The sequence below is a fragment of the Podarcis liolepis genome, assembly GCF_965112155.1.
Source record: "Podarcis liolepis genome assembly, chromosome: 2".
NCBI classification, from domain to species: Eukaryota; Metazoa; Chordata; class Lepidosauria; order Squamata; family Lacertidae; genus Podarcis; species Podarcis liolepis.
Window position 1 is genome coordinate 38,923,318 of NC_139555.1, and position 16,919 is coordinate 38,940,236.

At 41.4% G+C, this 16,919-nt stretch overlaps 1 protein-coding gene across 5 annotated transcripts in view; it reads left to right on the forward strand.

Annotated features, from left to right (window-relative positions):
* Positions 1 to 16,919, forward strand: part of TBCD (tubulin folding cofactor D) — a 163,121-nt gene that overhangs the window by 35,703 nt on the left and 110,499 nt on the right. For all 5 annotated transcript variants that reach the window (XM_083487441.1, XM_083487442.1, XM_083487440.1 and 2 more), the window contains exons 3-8: positions 2,642 to 2,692; positions 4,436 to 4,533; positions 7,299 to 7,400; positions 8,747 to 8,893; positions 9,900 to 9,955; positions 11,646 to 11,778. In XM_083487441.1, coding sequence (XP_083343567.1) covers positions 2,642 to 2,692; positions 4,436 to 4,533; positions 7,299 to 7,400; positions 8,747 to 8,893; positions 9,900 to 9,955; positions 11,646 to 11,778 — 587 coding nt within the window. The remainder of the gene's footprint in view (positions 1 to 2,641; positions 2,693 to 4,435; positions 4,534 to 7,298; positions 7,401 to 8,746; positions 8,894 to 9,899; positions 9,956 to 11,645; positions 11,779 to 16,919) is intronic.

A 16,919-nucleotide genomic window follows, 5' to 3' on the forward strand; every position in this document is an offset into this window, starting at 1 on the left:
CTAGTTCCTCACTTCTGCTATACCAATAACACTTTTAGAAGGTTCAAAAGAGCGTTTCATCAATATTATTATTTATTCATAGATCAAGAACAGGATACAGTCAGAAAATGAGTGTATCTTTTTAGGCATTTTAGTGTATGCTACTGTTTTGATTGGGGACGCAGGTGGCACTGTGGGTTAAACCACAGAGCCTAGGACTTGCCGATCAGAAGGTCGGCAATTCGAATCCCCGCGGCGGGTTGAGCTCCTATTGCTCGGTCCCTGTTCCTGCCAACCTAGCAGTTCAAAAGTACGTCAAAGTGCAAGTAGATAAATAGGTACCGCTCCGGCGGGAAGGTAAATGGTGTTTCCATGTGCTGCTCTGGTTCGCTGGAAGTGCCTTAGCCATGCTGGCCACATGACCCGGAAGCTGTACGCCGGCTCCCTCGGCCAATAAAGTGAGATGAGCGCCGCAACCCCAGAGTCGGTCACGACTGGACCTAATGGTCAGAGGTCCCTTTACCTTTACTGTTTTGATTATTGTGTTGTTGTTGTTGTTTAGTCGTTTAGTTGTGTCCGACTCTTCGTGACCCCATGGACCAGAGCATGCCAGGCACTTCTGTCTTCCACTGCCTCACACAGTTTGGTCAAATTCATGCTGGTAGCTTCGAGAACACTATCCAACCATATCGTCCTCTGTCGTCCCCTTCTCCTTGTGCCCTCCATCTTTCCCAACATCAGGGTCTTTTCCAGGGAGTCTTCTCTTCTCATGAGGTGGCCAAAGTATTGGAGCCTCAGCTTCACAATCTGTCCTTCCAGTGAGTACTTAGGGCTGATTTCCTTAAGAATGGATAGGTTTGATCTTCTTGCAATCCATGGGACTCTTAAGAGTCTCCTCCAGCACCATAATTCAAAAGCATCAATTCTTTGGCGGTCAGCCTTCTTTATGGTCCAGCTTTCACTTCCATACATCACTACTGGGAAAACCATAGCTTTTACTATACGGACTTTTGTTTGCAAGGTGATGTCTACTTTTTAAGATGCTAGGTTTGTCATTGCTTTTCTCCCAAGAAGCAGGTGTCTTTTAATTTCGTGGCTGCTGTCACCGTTTTGATTATTAGAGTTTTTCCAATATTTAGTTGGCCTTGGACTGCCACCTAGTGATGATTTAGTGTAGCATCATTGAAGTGCATGTATTATGAATGAATGAATGAATGAATGAACAAACAAACAAACAAACAAACTCCTTTACAGGAGAAATTTAAAAACATTTCTATTTACCCAGGCGTTTGGTGGCTGAAGGATACTGGCCATGGCAACTTTGAAATTAGTAACTGTGAGGGTATATAATTGATTTTAAATATTTCTAGATGGCTTTTAAATTGTTTTGAAATGTTTTGAATATGTTGTTATTTTATTTTAAATAGTACAGTGATACCTTGGTTTAAGAACAGTCTGGTTTAAGAATGATTTGGTTTACAAACTCCGCAAAACCAGAAATAGTGTCTTGGTTTGAGAACTTTACCCTGGTCTAAGAACGGAATCTGAATGGTAGAAGGGCACCAGCGGTGGGAGGCCTCATTAGGGAAAGCGTGCCTCAGTTTAAGAATGGTTTTGATTTAAGAACGGACTTCCGGAATGGATTAAGTTCGTAAACCGAGGTACCATAGTATTATTTTAACTTTTTGATGTTTGCCAAACTGGGCTCCTTTAGAAAAGAGGGCAGGGATAGAAATGCAATAAATAATAATAAATGTTGACAAAAACTAATTTTGTCTAATATAAAGATGGAACATATATGGAGGAAATATAAACTGCCATGTAGTGAGTCAGACTATTGGTCCATCTAGCTTAATATTGTCTGCACTGACAAGCAGGGGATTGAACTTTGGACCTTCTGTATGCCCTGAGCCAAAGACGAATGATAAGAATGGCTTTGCCAACTGAGTGTGAAATAAGAGAGTAGAAGTAATAATAATAATAATAATAATAAATAAATAAATAAATAAATAAATAATAAAAAATAAATTATTTATACCCCTCCCATCTGGCTGGGTTTCCCCAGCCACTTTGGGCGGCTTCCAGCAAAATATTATAATACAGTAGTCCATCAAACATTAAAAGCTTCCCTAAATAGGGCTGCCTTCAGATGTCTTCTTAAAGTCTGGTAGTTGTTGTTCGTTTTGACATCTGGTGGGAGAGTGTTCCACAGGGCGGGTGCCACTACCGAGAAGACCCTCCCTGGTATAGACTGATAGACTGCTTGAAGTATAGACTAATGAGCCAATGAGAGGAGCATTTGCTCTGGGGACATAGCACTGGCTAATTTATGAGAGTGACTCCAGACCCCTGTTGGAACAAAATTATTTCTTAGTAGTTGAGAAGCTTAGGAAGGGGAATAAGGGGTGGAATGGTCTAGTATGCTCTGTCCTACCAGTTCCCCTGGTAAGAGACTTTTTAGAGATTCACAAGAGGACATACAGTAAATCATTTGATTTAATCATATATTTCCACTTGCCTTTTTAAAAAGCAAATGGTACTCCTTTGTTGCTCAGGATAACTATGACATGCTATTTTTTAAAGAAACAGTAGTTTCAGGCTAGGAATGTTTATGTTTCAGATTGATTTCAGATTTTCCACTGGATATGCTTTTATCTTTCAGTTATATTGAACAATTATCAGGAACAGCCTCACCTTTTGGATCCACATTTAGGTAAGTTTTGTTGTGCTGATTTGAAGATTTTAATAGAATCTTATAATACTGGTCAGTATGGACAACAGGTGAAGAAGCTTTGCTTTGTTTAAGTATGGGGAGGGGTAGATTCTCTTTGGTGAAAGTATGTTGGATTTCACCATACTTCCCCCAGCAGCTTTACCATATTTAATCTAGCAGGGTTCCCTGAAAATTGAGAAACAGACTGGGGTAGTTTTGTTTCTGTCCTGGAAAACAAGAGTTCATCTTGGGAGAGCTTCTGCAAAAATGCATATCTCCTGGGCAAATTGAAAGCAGCCTACAGTTCTCTGGGGTGACCTCCTTATTTCTCAGGAAGTGTACCTGCAAAGTAAGAAATAGTGCATTACTCTCTTCTAGGCCTTTTCTGTCCTGCATTTCTTACCTTGCAGGTGCCTCTCCTGGGTTATACAATAGTTAGTCAAAATGGTTTGAGAGTGTGAGGTGCTGCAGTTGTTCTTATCTTGCTGACACATGAACTTTGAAATGAAGGAACTGCTGTCAGGTAAGACATACAGCAATAGTAATATATACTATATTACTACATTGCTAATATATACTTAGTATATAGTACTATACTAAGAATTTAGTATATTTAAACTGAAATGAGACAACAGAATATAGCAATACCATGTTTGCCTTTAATGGGGGGAGCTATAGTAATTTTTTTCTGGCCTTATAAAACCTAACCATTACATTTTGTAGAATAGTTCTGCTGTATTTTATTAGACTGAAGGGTAGCTTAAATGAATTTACCGTATTTTTCGCCCTATAGGACGCACTTTTCCCCCTCCAAAAATGAAGGGGAAATCTGGGTGCGTCCTATGGGGCGAATGCAGGCTTTTGCTGAAGCTTAGAGAGCGAGAGGGGTCGGTGCGCACCGACCCCTCCCGCTCTCCAGGCTTCAGGAACACATCCGCAGCCTGAAGCAGAGCGCCCCCCTTGCCAGGCAGACATCCGCAGTGTGGGGAGCCTTGCCGGAGTTCCCAGCAAGGCTCCCCACGCTGCGGATAGCAGCCTGCCACCCGGCGGGCGGGGCGCCCTGAAGCAGAGCGCCCCCCGCGCCAGGCAGACATCCGCAGCGTGGGTAGCCTTGCCGGAGTTCCCGGCAAGGCTCCCCACGCTGCAGATAGCAGCCTGCCGGCCCCGGCGGGGGGGGGGGGGTCGCCCTGATGCAGAGTGCCCCTCGCGCGGGGCAGACATCGGCCAGCCCCACAAGCTCGGGGGACAGCAGGGAGGCGCAGCGCCGCCATCCCGCTGTTCCTCAACCTGGTTCTGTTTCCCCGACCTGCTTTTTTGGGGGGGGGAAATAAAGGGAAATTTTTCCCCTTTATTTCCCCCCCAAAAAACTAGGTGCATCCTATGGGACGGAGCGTCCTATGGGGCGAAAAATGTGGTATCTTGATTTAAAGGAGGCTGTATTATGATATCTTTGCAAAAGGGAGACAAAGTTCCAGCAAATGATTCAGCAGTCTGAGCCCAATGACTTCAGATCAAGTCTCTGGCAATTCTAGTGCCTTAGTCCCCTTGACATAGATGAGCCAGGACTAAGGGGGGGGGGACCTTTGGCAGCTCCCCAATTATAATGTGTATGTCTCTCATTTTCTCACAAATATGTTCCTGAAGTAGTCTTCTGACATTGCTTTTTTCCAGACATGTGTAAAAATAATGAAACAGATTTGCAGACTAATGTCTTTTCTACCATTTTGCCTGTGTTTCCTCTAGAGTCGATGTTGAATTCACTGCTGCTTATTATCCAGGATGAAGCATCTCCCTATTCTTTAATTCATCTGACCTTTCAATTTCTTTACATCATTTCAAAGGTAACTGTTAGAAATGGGATTCTCCACCCCAGAGGATATGTTTCAGTAAGCTCAAGAAATATATGGTATTTAATCTGGGTTTGTTAATAATTTGGGTTCCACTTTCACAGTTTATTATCGGGAAGTCAGTACTTCATGTTTTCTGAACAAATGTTGGTAATAAGAATATCGTTTACAAGCTTGAAATACTACATACACATAAATAACTCTAATTATGGGTTATTCCCCAGTTTTTAGCCTTGTGTATTAGACTGTGAAATACAGAAAGGCGAGCTTGTGACCGTTGGCACAGGGAAGTGCAAAGAGGAAAAGAAAAGAAATGAGACAATGAACAATGGCATGGACATTGGTTGCCATAGTCCTAAAATGGTTCCCTATTCTTTTATGAAAGCAGTTGCTATAAATTCTCAGCACAGCATGACTGATTTGTTAATATCAAATAGTCTTACTATCTTTGTTCTGCTGTAATGGCAGAATGTTAACCACTGTTCTGATTTTTTTCTCTCCCTTTGATCTATGTGCCTGACAAAACAAAAAGTAGTGTGAGATCACAGATAATTTTATGTTTTGTTGATCATATATTTATACATTCTCAAGGGCTCTGGGTTTCCAAAAGTCTAGGTTGGGGCCCCACTGGGATTTCCGATGGAGAGAAACAAAATGGCAGGTCCTTGATTGCTACAGTCCTTTTTACCTTTTATAAAACAAAGTGGTGCAGAGAAGGTGTTGGTTGGAGATAGGGAGGGAAGAGATGGTAGCAGGATGACTATTGTCAGGGCTGCCACCCAGTCCCAGCTCACATAGGACCAAGTCAGCCAGCGTTCAGTTTCAAAGAGTCTTTATTGGATTACAGGTTCCATTTCCAAACTGCAATGTGCAGCCCTACTTCTTCTAGGTCAGAACGACGAAGACCCGTCTGAGTCTCCGCCTCTAGCGCACCAGCTTAATACCCTAGCCTTGCTCCACCTCCTGCGCCTTTCCTTCCGTCTCTGGGTCCTTCTGCCCCCCTGGGTCTCTCCCTTCCTACTCTCTTCTGACGCGGACCCCCCTGACCCTTCCGCCTCCTTGCGGCGGGCTTTGGGACCCGGCTCGCTCTCTGGGCTGCTAACTGCGCCAGCTTCCGCTACATTTGAACTTGGCGCGCGCGCCCAACTCTCCACTTTCCTCTTGATAGTTTCATCGCTCCCCGAGGTGGGCGTGACTACTCCTGACTCATGCCCTCCCTCTTTCTGAAAGTCTCCGGAACCCGATATCTGGTCCCCTTTCTCCCCGCTGCTCCCGGCTGGGCACGTGGGTCCCGATCTCCAACTGCTGCTCTCTGATCCCTCTCTGGGCCCTTCTTCCTGGGGTGTCCCCCTGCTCTCCCCCCTTGCTCTGGCTGCTGGCGCTCCCTTCTGGGAATCCTCGGACTCGCTAGACAGGCTCGGTGATCTCGGGTCGTCATCCCCACTCATCCTTCCTTCGTATTCCTCCTCCTCGCTCTCTGTCTCCTCCCTTCTCTGCGTCTCTGCTCCTGAACCCCTGACAACTATGAAATAGTTTTAGGGAGTATGCAGGAGCTTGGTAGGTAATACCTAATGAAATTGATTTCTTAATGATTGTGAGCTACTGCCATCAATCAGAAATAAGCCAGAATGTTTTGCAATCCAGTTTCTGGAGTTCTAGCAAAGAGAAACGTGCAGAGTTACTTGTCTTGTACAAGTGCTGCAACCATCACAGGCTGGTATTTTTAAGAACATGGCTTCGTGGTGAAAAAACATATGGAGGAAAATGTGGATATTGATTGCTGTTGAGGACTTTTCCTGCTACCCTTGTTAAAGTGATACTTAGGTATTATTATATACTTTACCAAGCTCAAATTAAAAGTCACATAGCTTAAGTGTCCAAAGAGATCCCAGGATCTACCAGCTACTGATTGAGGGGCACATAAATGCCAGGCATGAGAGACAGAAGAACTAGAAACAGAACATGCTTATTTTATTATTATTATTATTAATAATAATAATAATAATAATAATAATAATAATTAATAGAGCAGCTATACTAGAAGCTGAATGGCTGTGATCCAGACAGCTTACCATGTGTTGTCTACACATCTCATCAAACCCTCTCAGTTTCCACAAGTGCTCATAAATTACTCTTTATATGCCTCTGAGTATACAAAAAATGTTTTGGAATTTGATGCAAGATCCCTTTTTACAGGGAATGTCACTAGTGGGTTTCTCTTTTCCAAAATGGTTTGCTGCCAAGTCTCATTGCCACAGATGCTGTTCCTCTGCACTCTTCCTGTATCTGTGGGGCCTGATGGCATCAATTATGGGGGTGGATTTTGACGGGGGACGGACCATTTGCCTTCTCTTTCGTCTTCCTTGATGTTACCTCAGCATTCTCTTACTTTGTTTTCATTGTTACAGAGGTGGTAAGCCTTTGACTTGCACCACTTCGGATGCAGGTGCCAGCTTACACAGACAACTAGTATGTTAGGAAGAACCATTATAGTCTAGCCTTCTCCATGATATGATAATTTTCTCTAGGAATGTTCCTTCATGGAAGAGTATCCGATTGTGTGAATCCCTATCTGCAGCTCGAAATGGTGTTGTCTAGACACAAGTTTATCACCTCAGTGAAAACTAGGCCTAGTATGCCATAAATAAAACCTGGTACCTCAGGGTTTTTTTGGGGGGGAGGAATACTGCATAACCTCATTTTTATAGTACTATAACTGGAAATGAATTATTGACTTGAGAAACTTTTTTTTTTGCTAGGTACGAGGGTATAAAACTTTCCTTCGCATGTTTCCTCATGAAGTAGTTGATGTACAACCTGTCTTGGATATGCTGGAATCTCAGAATCCTAAAGACCATGAGGTGAGTTCATGTCTGCTTGTGTTGCTCACCAACCCCACCTCTAATTCTGCCTGCATCTTTCCCAGCAACCCCCCTCTCCCCACCGCCACAACTCATTAGACCAGGAATGGGGAAGATTTTTCTCCCCACCTCATAGGCTAACTTTGAATTACATGAGATAATTAGGATGTTACGTGACTGACAAGCGGGTTGTCCTGCTCACCTGCCCAAATCCCCACATCAGAGGTTGAAAGGGGCAGTGTGAGAAGGGTTGCGCAAGGCAGGCTTTTCAACTTTTTGTGATCCTTCTCCTCCTTTCCACTTCCCCCACTGACGTCAGGCGTGCAGAGGACTGCCATTTCACCCACACCCACCCCTCACCAAAACTTCTGTATGTAAATGAAAGAGACTGATAGGGGAATCCTATTAAAATATACAGTGCTTGTATTGAATGCTAATCCTACTCGGGGGAGACCAACTGAAAGTAATAAACCTGACTAACTTAGATCCATGCATTTTGGTGGGTCTACTCTGAGTTGGACTAGCACATTGCCAGTTTCATGTGGAACATGTGCAAATATGATTGCATGTGTGCTGGATGGGGCCATAGCTTAGTAGTGGGGCTCATACACTGTAGGCAGAAGCTCTTAGGTTCAGCTCCTAGTGTTTTCAGGTAAGGCTTGGAAGGAACCCCATCTGAAACCTTGGCCGAATTGCTGCCAGTCCATGTGGTTTACACTAAATGGGAGGAGGGGGGCAGTGGTCTGTTTTGCTGAAAGACAGCTTTGTATGTTCACAGGTGTTCTTTCACTCACACTGTTTTGAAACACTGCTGTCATATCTACATGCTTTATATACCCTTTTAGCGAGAGTTGTTGCTTACCTTGTATTCTAAGGAGGCAATTGCATTCTCACTTATTTTTGAAGGTCCAGGGAACTGCACTTAGAAAATTTCAAGCTGTTATCTTGATAAAAAGATACGGCAATGAGCAAACTACTTCTGGAGTATTTAATCTATGAGTTTTTTCAGAATAATGAAATTCCTTTCTTATGTTTGCACATGTCTTCAGGAGCCATGATTTGTTTGGCAGGGTTCATGAAGTTGGGGCTTAGGCTTGTGTGTGAATAAAGTATTCTAGCTGAACCATGTTCCATTTAAATTTGTGTAACTGTCCTTCCATAGTCAATTAAAACTAAATCTTGGAGGTCCTATTTCATTCCTACATCTTTCCTGTTTTTTGTAATAGTGGTCTACATTTTGCATATGGAGATGGTTTTCACAAGTGTGTGCTGCAAACCTTTTGGGGGCACAAACTTTTTAAAAACAACTTTTATGATAAATATAATTTTTTTCTGTGTTTCGTTAGACTTGGGAGACACGCTACATGCTCTTGTTGTGGTTGTCTGTAACATGCCTGATCCCGTTCGATTTGGCACGGCTGGATGGAAACATCTCTTCCCAAGAAGGATGCCCTCGAGTGCCAACAATGGATCGCATTCTCAAAGTGGCAAAAGCAAGTATTTCTGGATCTGTTCAGCAATCTGTAGAAAGTAGAATGTCTTTTGTAATATTAATAAGCCTTTACAGTTGTTCGGGGTACTAGCTTTAGTCTTGGACTTGGGTGTGGGAATCCTCATTTAAAGGTTTATATTTGCCATGATGTTGTATGTTGTTTGGCAAGTCGCTGTTTCTTAATTTGAGTATCTCATCTGTCAAATGGTAAAACAATAACTTGTATTATTTATTTATTTATTTATTTATTACATTTCTACAGTGCCCTTCAACTGAGGATCACAGGGCAGTTTAGAATATAAAAACACAAAAATACATAACATATCATTTACAAAGAAATTAAACAGTGCAGGAGCTGGGATACAACCTTGCTTAACTTCCTTTGTAACTGGTACGGATTCTGTGAGCTGCCCATTTGTAGAGCAGCGCACCTTCAGCACAGTGCTTTTATATAGATGTTTAATCAAGAACAATAATCTTTTATCTGTACTGGAAGAGTTTAACTTATCAGAACATAACATATAAAAATATATTTTAGACAAAACAAGATAGTTGCTGTAAAATACTTTCAAAAAATACCCCAATATAAAAATACAGTATAAATTCCTTATAATGTTGTTTATATTAAGAAAATGTGTAGTTGGAATCTTGTTCATCTGTAAACTTGAATTCTTGTGAATTTATTCTCCGTTATCTTCCCTGGGATTAACACCAAGATTACCCTGCTTGTGCTTTAAATACACCAATATTTAATTTTCACTTTGAATAAGATGAAACAGAGGGTGTTTGCAAAAGGGCTTCCAACAGCCCTATACTGCACTTTGAAGTCCCAACAATTTGCACTTCAGTAACTCTCTGTATGAAGTCCATACTTGGATGCCCCTTCTGTAGTTTGTCCCTGTTCTGACTTGCATAGATACTTAGGTGAAGTGTTTGCATACAAACATTGTGCACATTTGGTTTTAATGTTGCAAACTCCTCTAACTCAATTTTGTTTTTGCTTTTAGTCCTATTTGATTGTAAGTGACAAAGCTCGAGATGCAGCTGCAGTTTTGGTCTCAAAGTAAGTCACTTAAGCTGATATTGACAGAAAATGTACTGTCTCATTACTGCTGGTGTATGTACAAGAATATCCTCACTGCCTCATGGGAGGACTCCTGTTCAGGGTGCCAGCTAGCCATGCTCTCATCCCACGACACATAAGCTGTAATAAGCTCGAGCAGTTCAGTTGAAGCTAGCTTCCCACCAAACTTTCCATTTCTCTTTTTCAATGGACACTCAACGCTCATTGGTTCCTTGAAACCACTGAGCTGTTCGCACTGGGCCGTGTGTGTGTGTGTGTGTGTCTCCTTTTTGTGTTATTTTGAAAAACGTTTTGTTCAGCTGTGCATCACTTGAACCTGCTAGTACTTTCCTCTTGTTTCTTATGGCTGGAACCAAAACAAGGCCACTATCAGCACTCAGCCACCTAAATTTGCAGCTTGTGGGGAACAAAATTACACATCTAAACTGAAGCCTCTTAGCATCCTGGGTCATTGAGAATTGCCTTCTTCTTTTCCCTGTCTGGAATAAATTGATAGTTGCAATATTTCTGCCATAGGTGCTGACTTTAAGGAACCAATCTTTTTTTCACAGTTTAATCTTATGAAGTGATGCAACAATTTATAAGTGAAATGAGGGTTTCCTTATGTTAATGGTGTGCAAGCATATCCACTTTTAAATACTGTCCCAACATTTGTACAAAACCTCCCATTGAATTCAGTGATGAGATCCCCTCCCTCCTCCTGCCAAGCACCGATTTGTCAAGTGGGCTAGTAAAATCTATGGTAAAAATTAAAAAGTTATCCTTCTGGCAATGTCTGGCGCCTATCACACTTTTTAATGCTGGTTTTATGGTGGCAAAATTGTTTGGAAGTTAAGAATTAACAATATTATCATTGGCTCTATTGTACGAATGTGGTTATGGAATATCGCCTGTAGCAAAAGGCTCTTCAGGCGGCACAGAAAATGCATTGTATTATGAAACTGGCCTCAGAGCATTCGAGTAAAGTACATGTAGATTTCTAGTGACATCTAGTGGGAGTTCTAAGCAAACTGACTAACATTTTATTTTGGATTGGTCAGTGGTACATAGTGACAGATGAACCTTTTGACAGCAGTTCATATTGGTATATATCTTTGTTGTTTGTTTGTTTGTGTAAAAAATATCGCTATAAAGCACTTGTCATTCCAGTTCTGTTTTTGGTAAAAAAAGAAGTGGGAACATATACCTTTCTTGATAAGACTGGTGGAAACTAATACTGTGGTTTTCTGCTAATATTGGCATGTAAGAAGAAAAGAAGTTGTCTTCTGCTCCTAGGATTGTTCTGCTACCTTTCTGGTTATTTGCAGTTTTCCTTAGTGACTAAGTATTCACTCTATCTCTTGATTTGCTTCCAGCTTTTCAGATAGCAGTAAGGCAAAACACACACAATATTATTCCCTTTATGTAAATAAAGTGTCCCACTCTAATTTTAAGACAATTTGGCTGTTAACTGTGACAGTATAAATTTTTGGGTTATGAGCTTCTTTAGAAAAATACAGGGTTATATTGCTGACAGTTGGAATGTTCCCATCCAAAATATGTTGGAAAGCATCCATTGGCTAGTTGCCTTTAGGAAGAAAAAAACCAGTTTGTCTAACAGGAAAAATGAGTTACCAACTGAACTGCTGTGAATAGGTAACTTGCAATGTTTCTTTTTTTCCTGCAACAGGTTTATTACCCGCCCTGATGTCAAACAAAAAAGAATGGCAGACTTCCTGGACTGGACCCTTTCAATGTTATCTAAATCCTCCTTTCAGACTATGGAGGGAACTATTGTAATGGATGGCATGCTTCAAGCCCTGGTAAACAATGCTATTTCTTTCAAAGATAATCTGAAATATTTTTCCTCTAAATGTTCTTGTTGGCAGAAACCCAGTAGATGGCATTCAATTACCTTCCCATCCCTTAAGCTTTGGAAACATTTATCATTATTTAAGAACAGTATGTGGTTGCCAGATGCAATATGGAACAAAAATTCTCTGCTATTAATAGTTGCATAGCAGAGAGTGATACAGATACAGATTTTTTCATCTTGACAACACTGTGGCAGGAGAAGTTGCAGCTGCGAAAGCTGTGCAAGTATTAAATATACAGAAAACCTGATTTCCAGTATTATATGCACCATCCCCAGAAGAAGACTTGCATGTTGCCATAATTTGCCACTGAAAATGGATTGATAACATTAATTTTAATTAGTCATATTTGCGGCTTTATTTATTACCAATTTGGTTGTGACTGAAATGAATTTGATAATTGCAAATCAACTAAGATAAACATTCTGGATTGTATCCAGTGTAGTACTGGTAACGTTCTGCATGGTAGGTCACACAATATTTTGCTCAACAAATTTCCACTTTCCCTTCTTCCCTCATTCACTCCACTCATGCACTCAACTTTTGCACTTCTGTTCTGATTTGTTAAAACTACATAGGTTCCCTTGACATCTAAATCAGGAAGCTGCATTTAATTGTTGCTTGTAAATCAGCATCTTAAACCAGGATCTAATCTGGGTTGTGTTATAACTGGGCCAACATTAGGCTTGTCAGATTTTATGTGCAGGCTACGTTCCTTACACACCCATTCTGTATGTGGGCAAGCTGGCCTAACTGCCCATTGCTCTTTGCTGCAATGAACTCAACAGTACGAGGGATTAAAAGGAAGGGTGGGTGAAAAATTCTTCCTCTGCTCCACTAACCTCTGGTTCATCACTAAAACCATTGCCCTCAAATGCTTTGCTTTTCTGCATAGTATGAATGCCAAGCATTTACTTTTATTGAGGAAAGTAAATGGTTGTATTCCCCCACAAATATTAGCCCATATTGTAGTCCATTAATTTTCCCCCAGTAGCATTAATAGTAAACGCTAAAGTTTATATCCAACTCATTTATATTCATAGTAAGCTCATTGAAATCAGTAGACTTATATTATTTGGGTCCATTGATTTCAGTGGATCTAATTTTGTATGGCTTGGTTGGATATAGCCCCAAAACCAAGCTGGCTTCTATATGGATAGCTCTTTGCCTTCATCTGTAAATACTTGCCCAGTTTGGTTGAACTATAGTGTAACACTAGTGGAGTTTCACAAGAATTTTGCTATTAGTAGTAGAAAAAGCTTTTATATGCAGTTCTTTCCCTTTCCCTTTCTTACCCTATCAGATTCCTGTTTTGCAAGTTTTAAGGGTTAAATGCCACCTTCATCCACTTAACAAAGGCTGATCATTGCTGCTGGTGCATGATGAAACATGTAGGACACAAAATGTGCATCATAATTCCTTTGTTCCGTGCGGTTTTATTTCTCCTGTTATTAGTGTCTGTTAAACGAAACAGGTGAAAACTTAACAAGTTGAATCGAAACTGGAATGATTTATAATTTTCTTGAAACCAGGAACCTTAAGCCTGTCTGTCTATGTATGGGTTTTGCTTCCTCTTAAGGAGAGGCATACATATTGAGCAACTTCATTGATTAGGTTGCCCTTTTGGTTATATCTTTCTGCTGTTGATAGATTGACTGCGTGCAGCATAATCCTATGCATGTCTCTCCAGAAGTAAGTCTCATTAAGTTCAATGGGATTTACTTCCAGTTTAGTGTATATGATTGCAGCCACACATCCAGGGGGCTAATATAAGTTGCCCAATATATTCAGTGGCTCTTCTCCTTTTACAATGAAAGGTAAAGTTACAGGTGACAGGCAAATGGTATTATGGAGTCAGCGAGTATTAAAGAAAAGGAAATGAACAACAATTAGTGTTATGAATGTTGAATGGTATTTATATAAATATATTACGTTTGATATATTTGCTCACATTGTATCTGCATAGTTGTAGAATTTGCATTGATTACACATTTCTCCTTGCTTAGCAGGTTTTTTTTAAAAAATAGATGTCCCTCCCTAAAATAATTAAGCCTGCCCAAGTAGGATAACATTCAAGTTCTTCCACTTTTGCCATGCCCCAATAGGATAGGATACTAGCCCAATTACATCTGGGAAGAGTATAGAAAGCAGACACTGCCTACACAGAGCACTCCAATCTTGGCCTGTCTAGATAGACAGTAGAAAACAGGACTGGAGCAAGGATAGAGATAATATGCAAGATCTGATGCAGAAATAGCTGGAACCCTCCTTCCCTACCTTAAACACAAAACATTTTCCATTAACCCATCCATGAAATTCCATGGGCATTTTGCTAGTGGTAGTGAGTAGTGCTTGAAAAAAGTAGTGTGTTTTTCCTTTTAGCGTTCAGGCTTCTTAAAGCATTACATATGGTGTCCTTAAACAAACCTTGTAAGAGATGTAGCTGGTAGTGTGAAGGAAGATGGAATTGAGGCTGAGAAGGCAAGGCTTGAGGGAGTGTGGCGTGCCTAAGATAATCTTCTTGGTCCAGGTTCAACATCTCCAGCTAAAGATGACTCAAAATATCAGGTCTGAGGAAAAAGGTTTGTATGGTATCTTGAAAACAGTAGACAGTACTTGGTTTAATGTATCAATGGACTACAGCGGTACCTCTGGATGCGAACGGGATCCGTTCCGGAGCCCTGTTTGCATCCTGAAGCGAACGTAAGACGCGCGTGTGCGGGTTGCGTTTTGCCGCTTCTGCGCATGCGTGTGATTTCATTTTGAGCGCGAGCGGCGAAACACGGAAGTAACGCGCTCCGTTACTTCTGGGTCGCCGCAGAGCGCAACCTGAAAATATTCATCCCGAAGCTACTTCAACCCAAGGTATGACTGTACCAGTAGTCTGTCTCTGTGTAAGGTAAGATTTGGCTTGGGGGTGCCATTTACAGCAGTTATTTCACATTAAAGAATACAACTCCCTGAAGCCTTTGACGTATATTGAAGATTATGAAGCGACATAACTTGCTGAAATGGCATAACAAAATGGAAGAGGGCTTCATTTCTGGATTTAGCTATGTAAAAATAGGTGATAAACAGCTACATCCTCGTGACTTCATCAGAGCAGATTCAGTGGCCAAGTTACCTTGGCAATCTTTATATCAAAGTGGTTCAGCTTTTGTGGAAAGATGCAGGCTCTTAGAGCTTGTTCAGTTGCTATTTCTTATGCAAAGGTGGATATGAATCTTGGGTTTGTGAGCTGCACCCCTGGCACCTCACAACGCACGGAAGGTAATGGCTGTATTTAAATGAATGCTATATCTTTCTCCTCAAACCTTGTGATGTAGAAGCCACTAGAAAAGCAGGTTCTACCTCAGGGAATCGGGGTCGTACATTTAAATAAACATAGCACTGTACAGATGAAGTATTCTAACTAAAATGCAGCAGTAGCTGCTGAACATAGGCTCCAGCTGCTGAGAAGGTGGGGATTGTGCTTGCATTGCTAAGACACACACTCAGTTTCACCACGTGTTGAAGTTTGACAGGGAGGGGTAGAGTGGGGAGAGAAGTAGCATCTGAACAGTTCCTGAGCTTTGAATGTTTCTTCCTGAATCGGTCTGAGCAAACAGGAATGCTGCTGTTTAATTTGTAATTTAATGCGTAGTGGTTAACACTGACATAGTTCTTGTTGAAACATGCATTGCATATTGCACAACTTGATTCCACTTATGGGCTTGTTTTTCTGCACCTGTTGTTAGCGCACCTGTTGTGAAATGATGGATTGCCAACAGGTAGCACTACTTGATTTCTTTCAGATACACTTTTGAAATAAGGCATGTCTGTATTGAATGTAAAACGCAGCATTGGCTGCTGAATGTACTCTCCTGTTGACAGGCAATATTTGCATTATGTGCCTTTGCCGCCTGTGTGTTCTGTGAGCCTGTGCTGGTTGCCAGCATGACACTGACGGAGGCTAGGAAAAGTGTAGCATGAGGACCTATGTGATACTTTTCTAGTTTGGGAAACCGTAGTTAACCTTCGTTAAAGGTTTGATGACCAAACGAGATAAGACTTTTAAAATTGGGGGGTCATTAGTACACTAATGGGAGATGTTCTCTCAGTAACACTAGCTCAGAAAAGGGGTTTTGCTCAGGATTGTAGCAGGCAAAGGAAAGGTTATATTCCCTCTGCATGTCTTTGATCCCATTGGTTTTCAGCCTCCCCTCCCATTTATTAATTTGCTTTGATCTGCACATTAGATGCAGTGATGCCTTTAAACATAAGGTGTAGCTTGGTCCTGAGGCTCTGGTATCTGTGCATGTTGACTTATGGATACATTTGAAATAGTTCGTGGCAAAGCTCCTGCAATTGGTCTATAACTACGAGAAGCTTCTACTGAATAACTTTACAATATAAACGCTCTGTGTTGGCAGGCTTGCTTCTAAACCTGCCCCTGTGTAACCAGCAACTTTTTTTGTTAGCCCTGCAGGGCGTAGCACACCAAGTTCTTGCGTGACAGCGATGTCCTCATCTTGAAGTAGCCTGGGGCATAGAAACTTATTAAGTTGTGCTTAATTTCTTTTCATAAGAGATACAGTACACAAATGTGAGTAATGACTTTAAAATAAAGTATCCTAGGCAGCAAGTTAGTGAAAAGAAGTACCTTAAGAACTATTTTTATTTGTGTCTTAAGAAAAGGGCATTTCTCTGAGAATTGTCCCTGCTCTTAAGCATTGTTTGGTAAATACTGCTGTGCTGTGGTAGACTGTGCCCCAGGTTAGAGATAGCCCTGCTATGCAGTTCTTTAGTCCCAGGGGCACAAAAAACAGAAGTGTAGCTATGAGGGTTGCCCATATACCTATGTTTGATGTCTCTAATTGTGAAGAGCCTTTAACCTAGATTTTTAGACACATTGGTGTGGAGGTTTGCTGCCTGCCTTTAGCTGACATGCCTCTTAGATGGGTGGAGGGTGGGTTCTAAGCTGATTCCCTTCTTTGTCCCTTCCCTTTCTTCTTGGAAGAAAGTGACAAGAAGTGCATTATCCTGCCCCCCACCCTCACTCACTACCAGACCCTTTTGGAGGTTCAGTTCCAGTTTGGTTCTAATCCTTC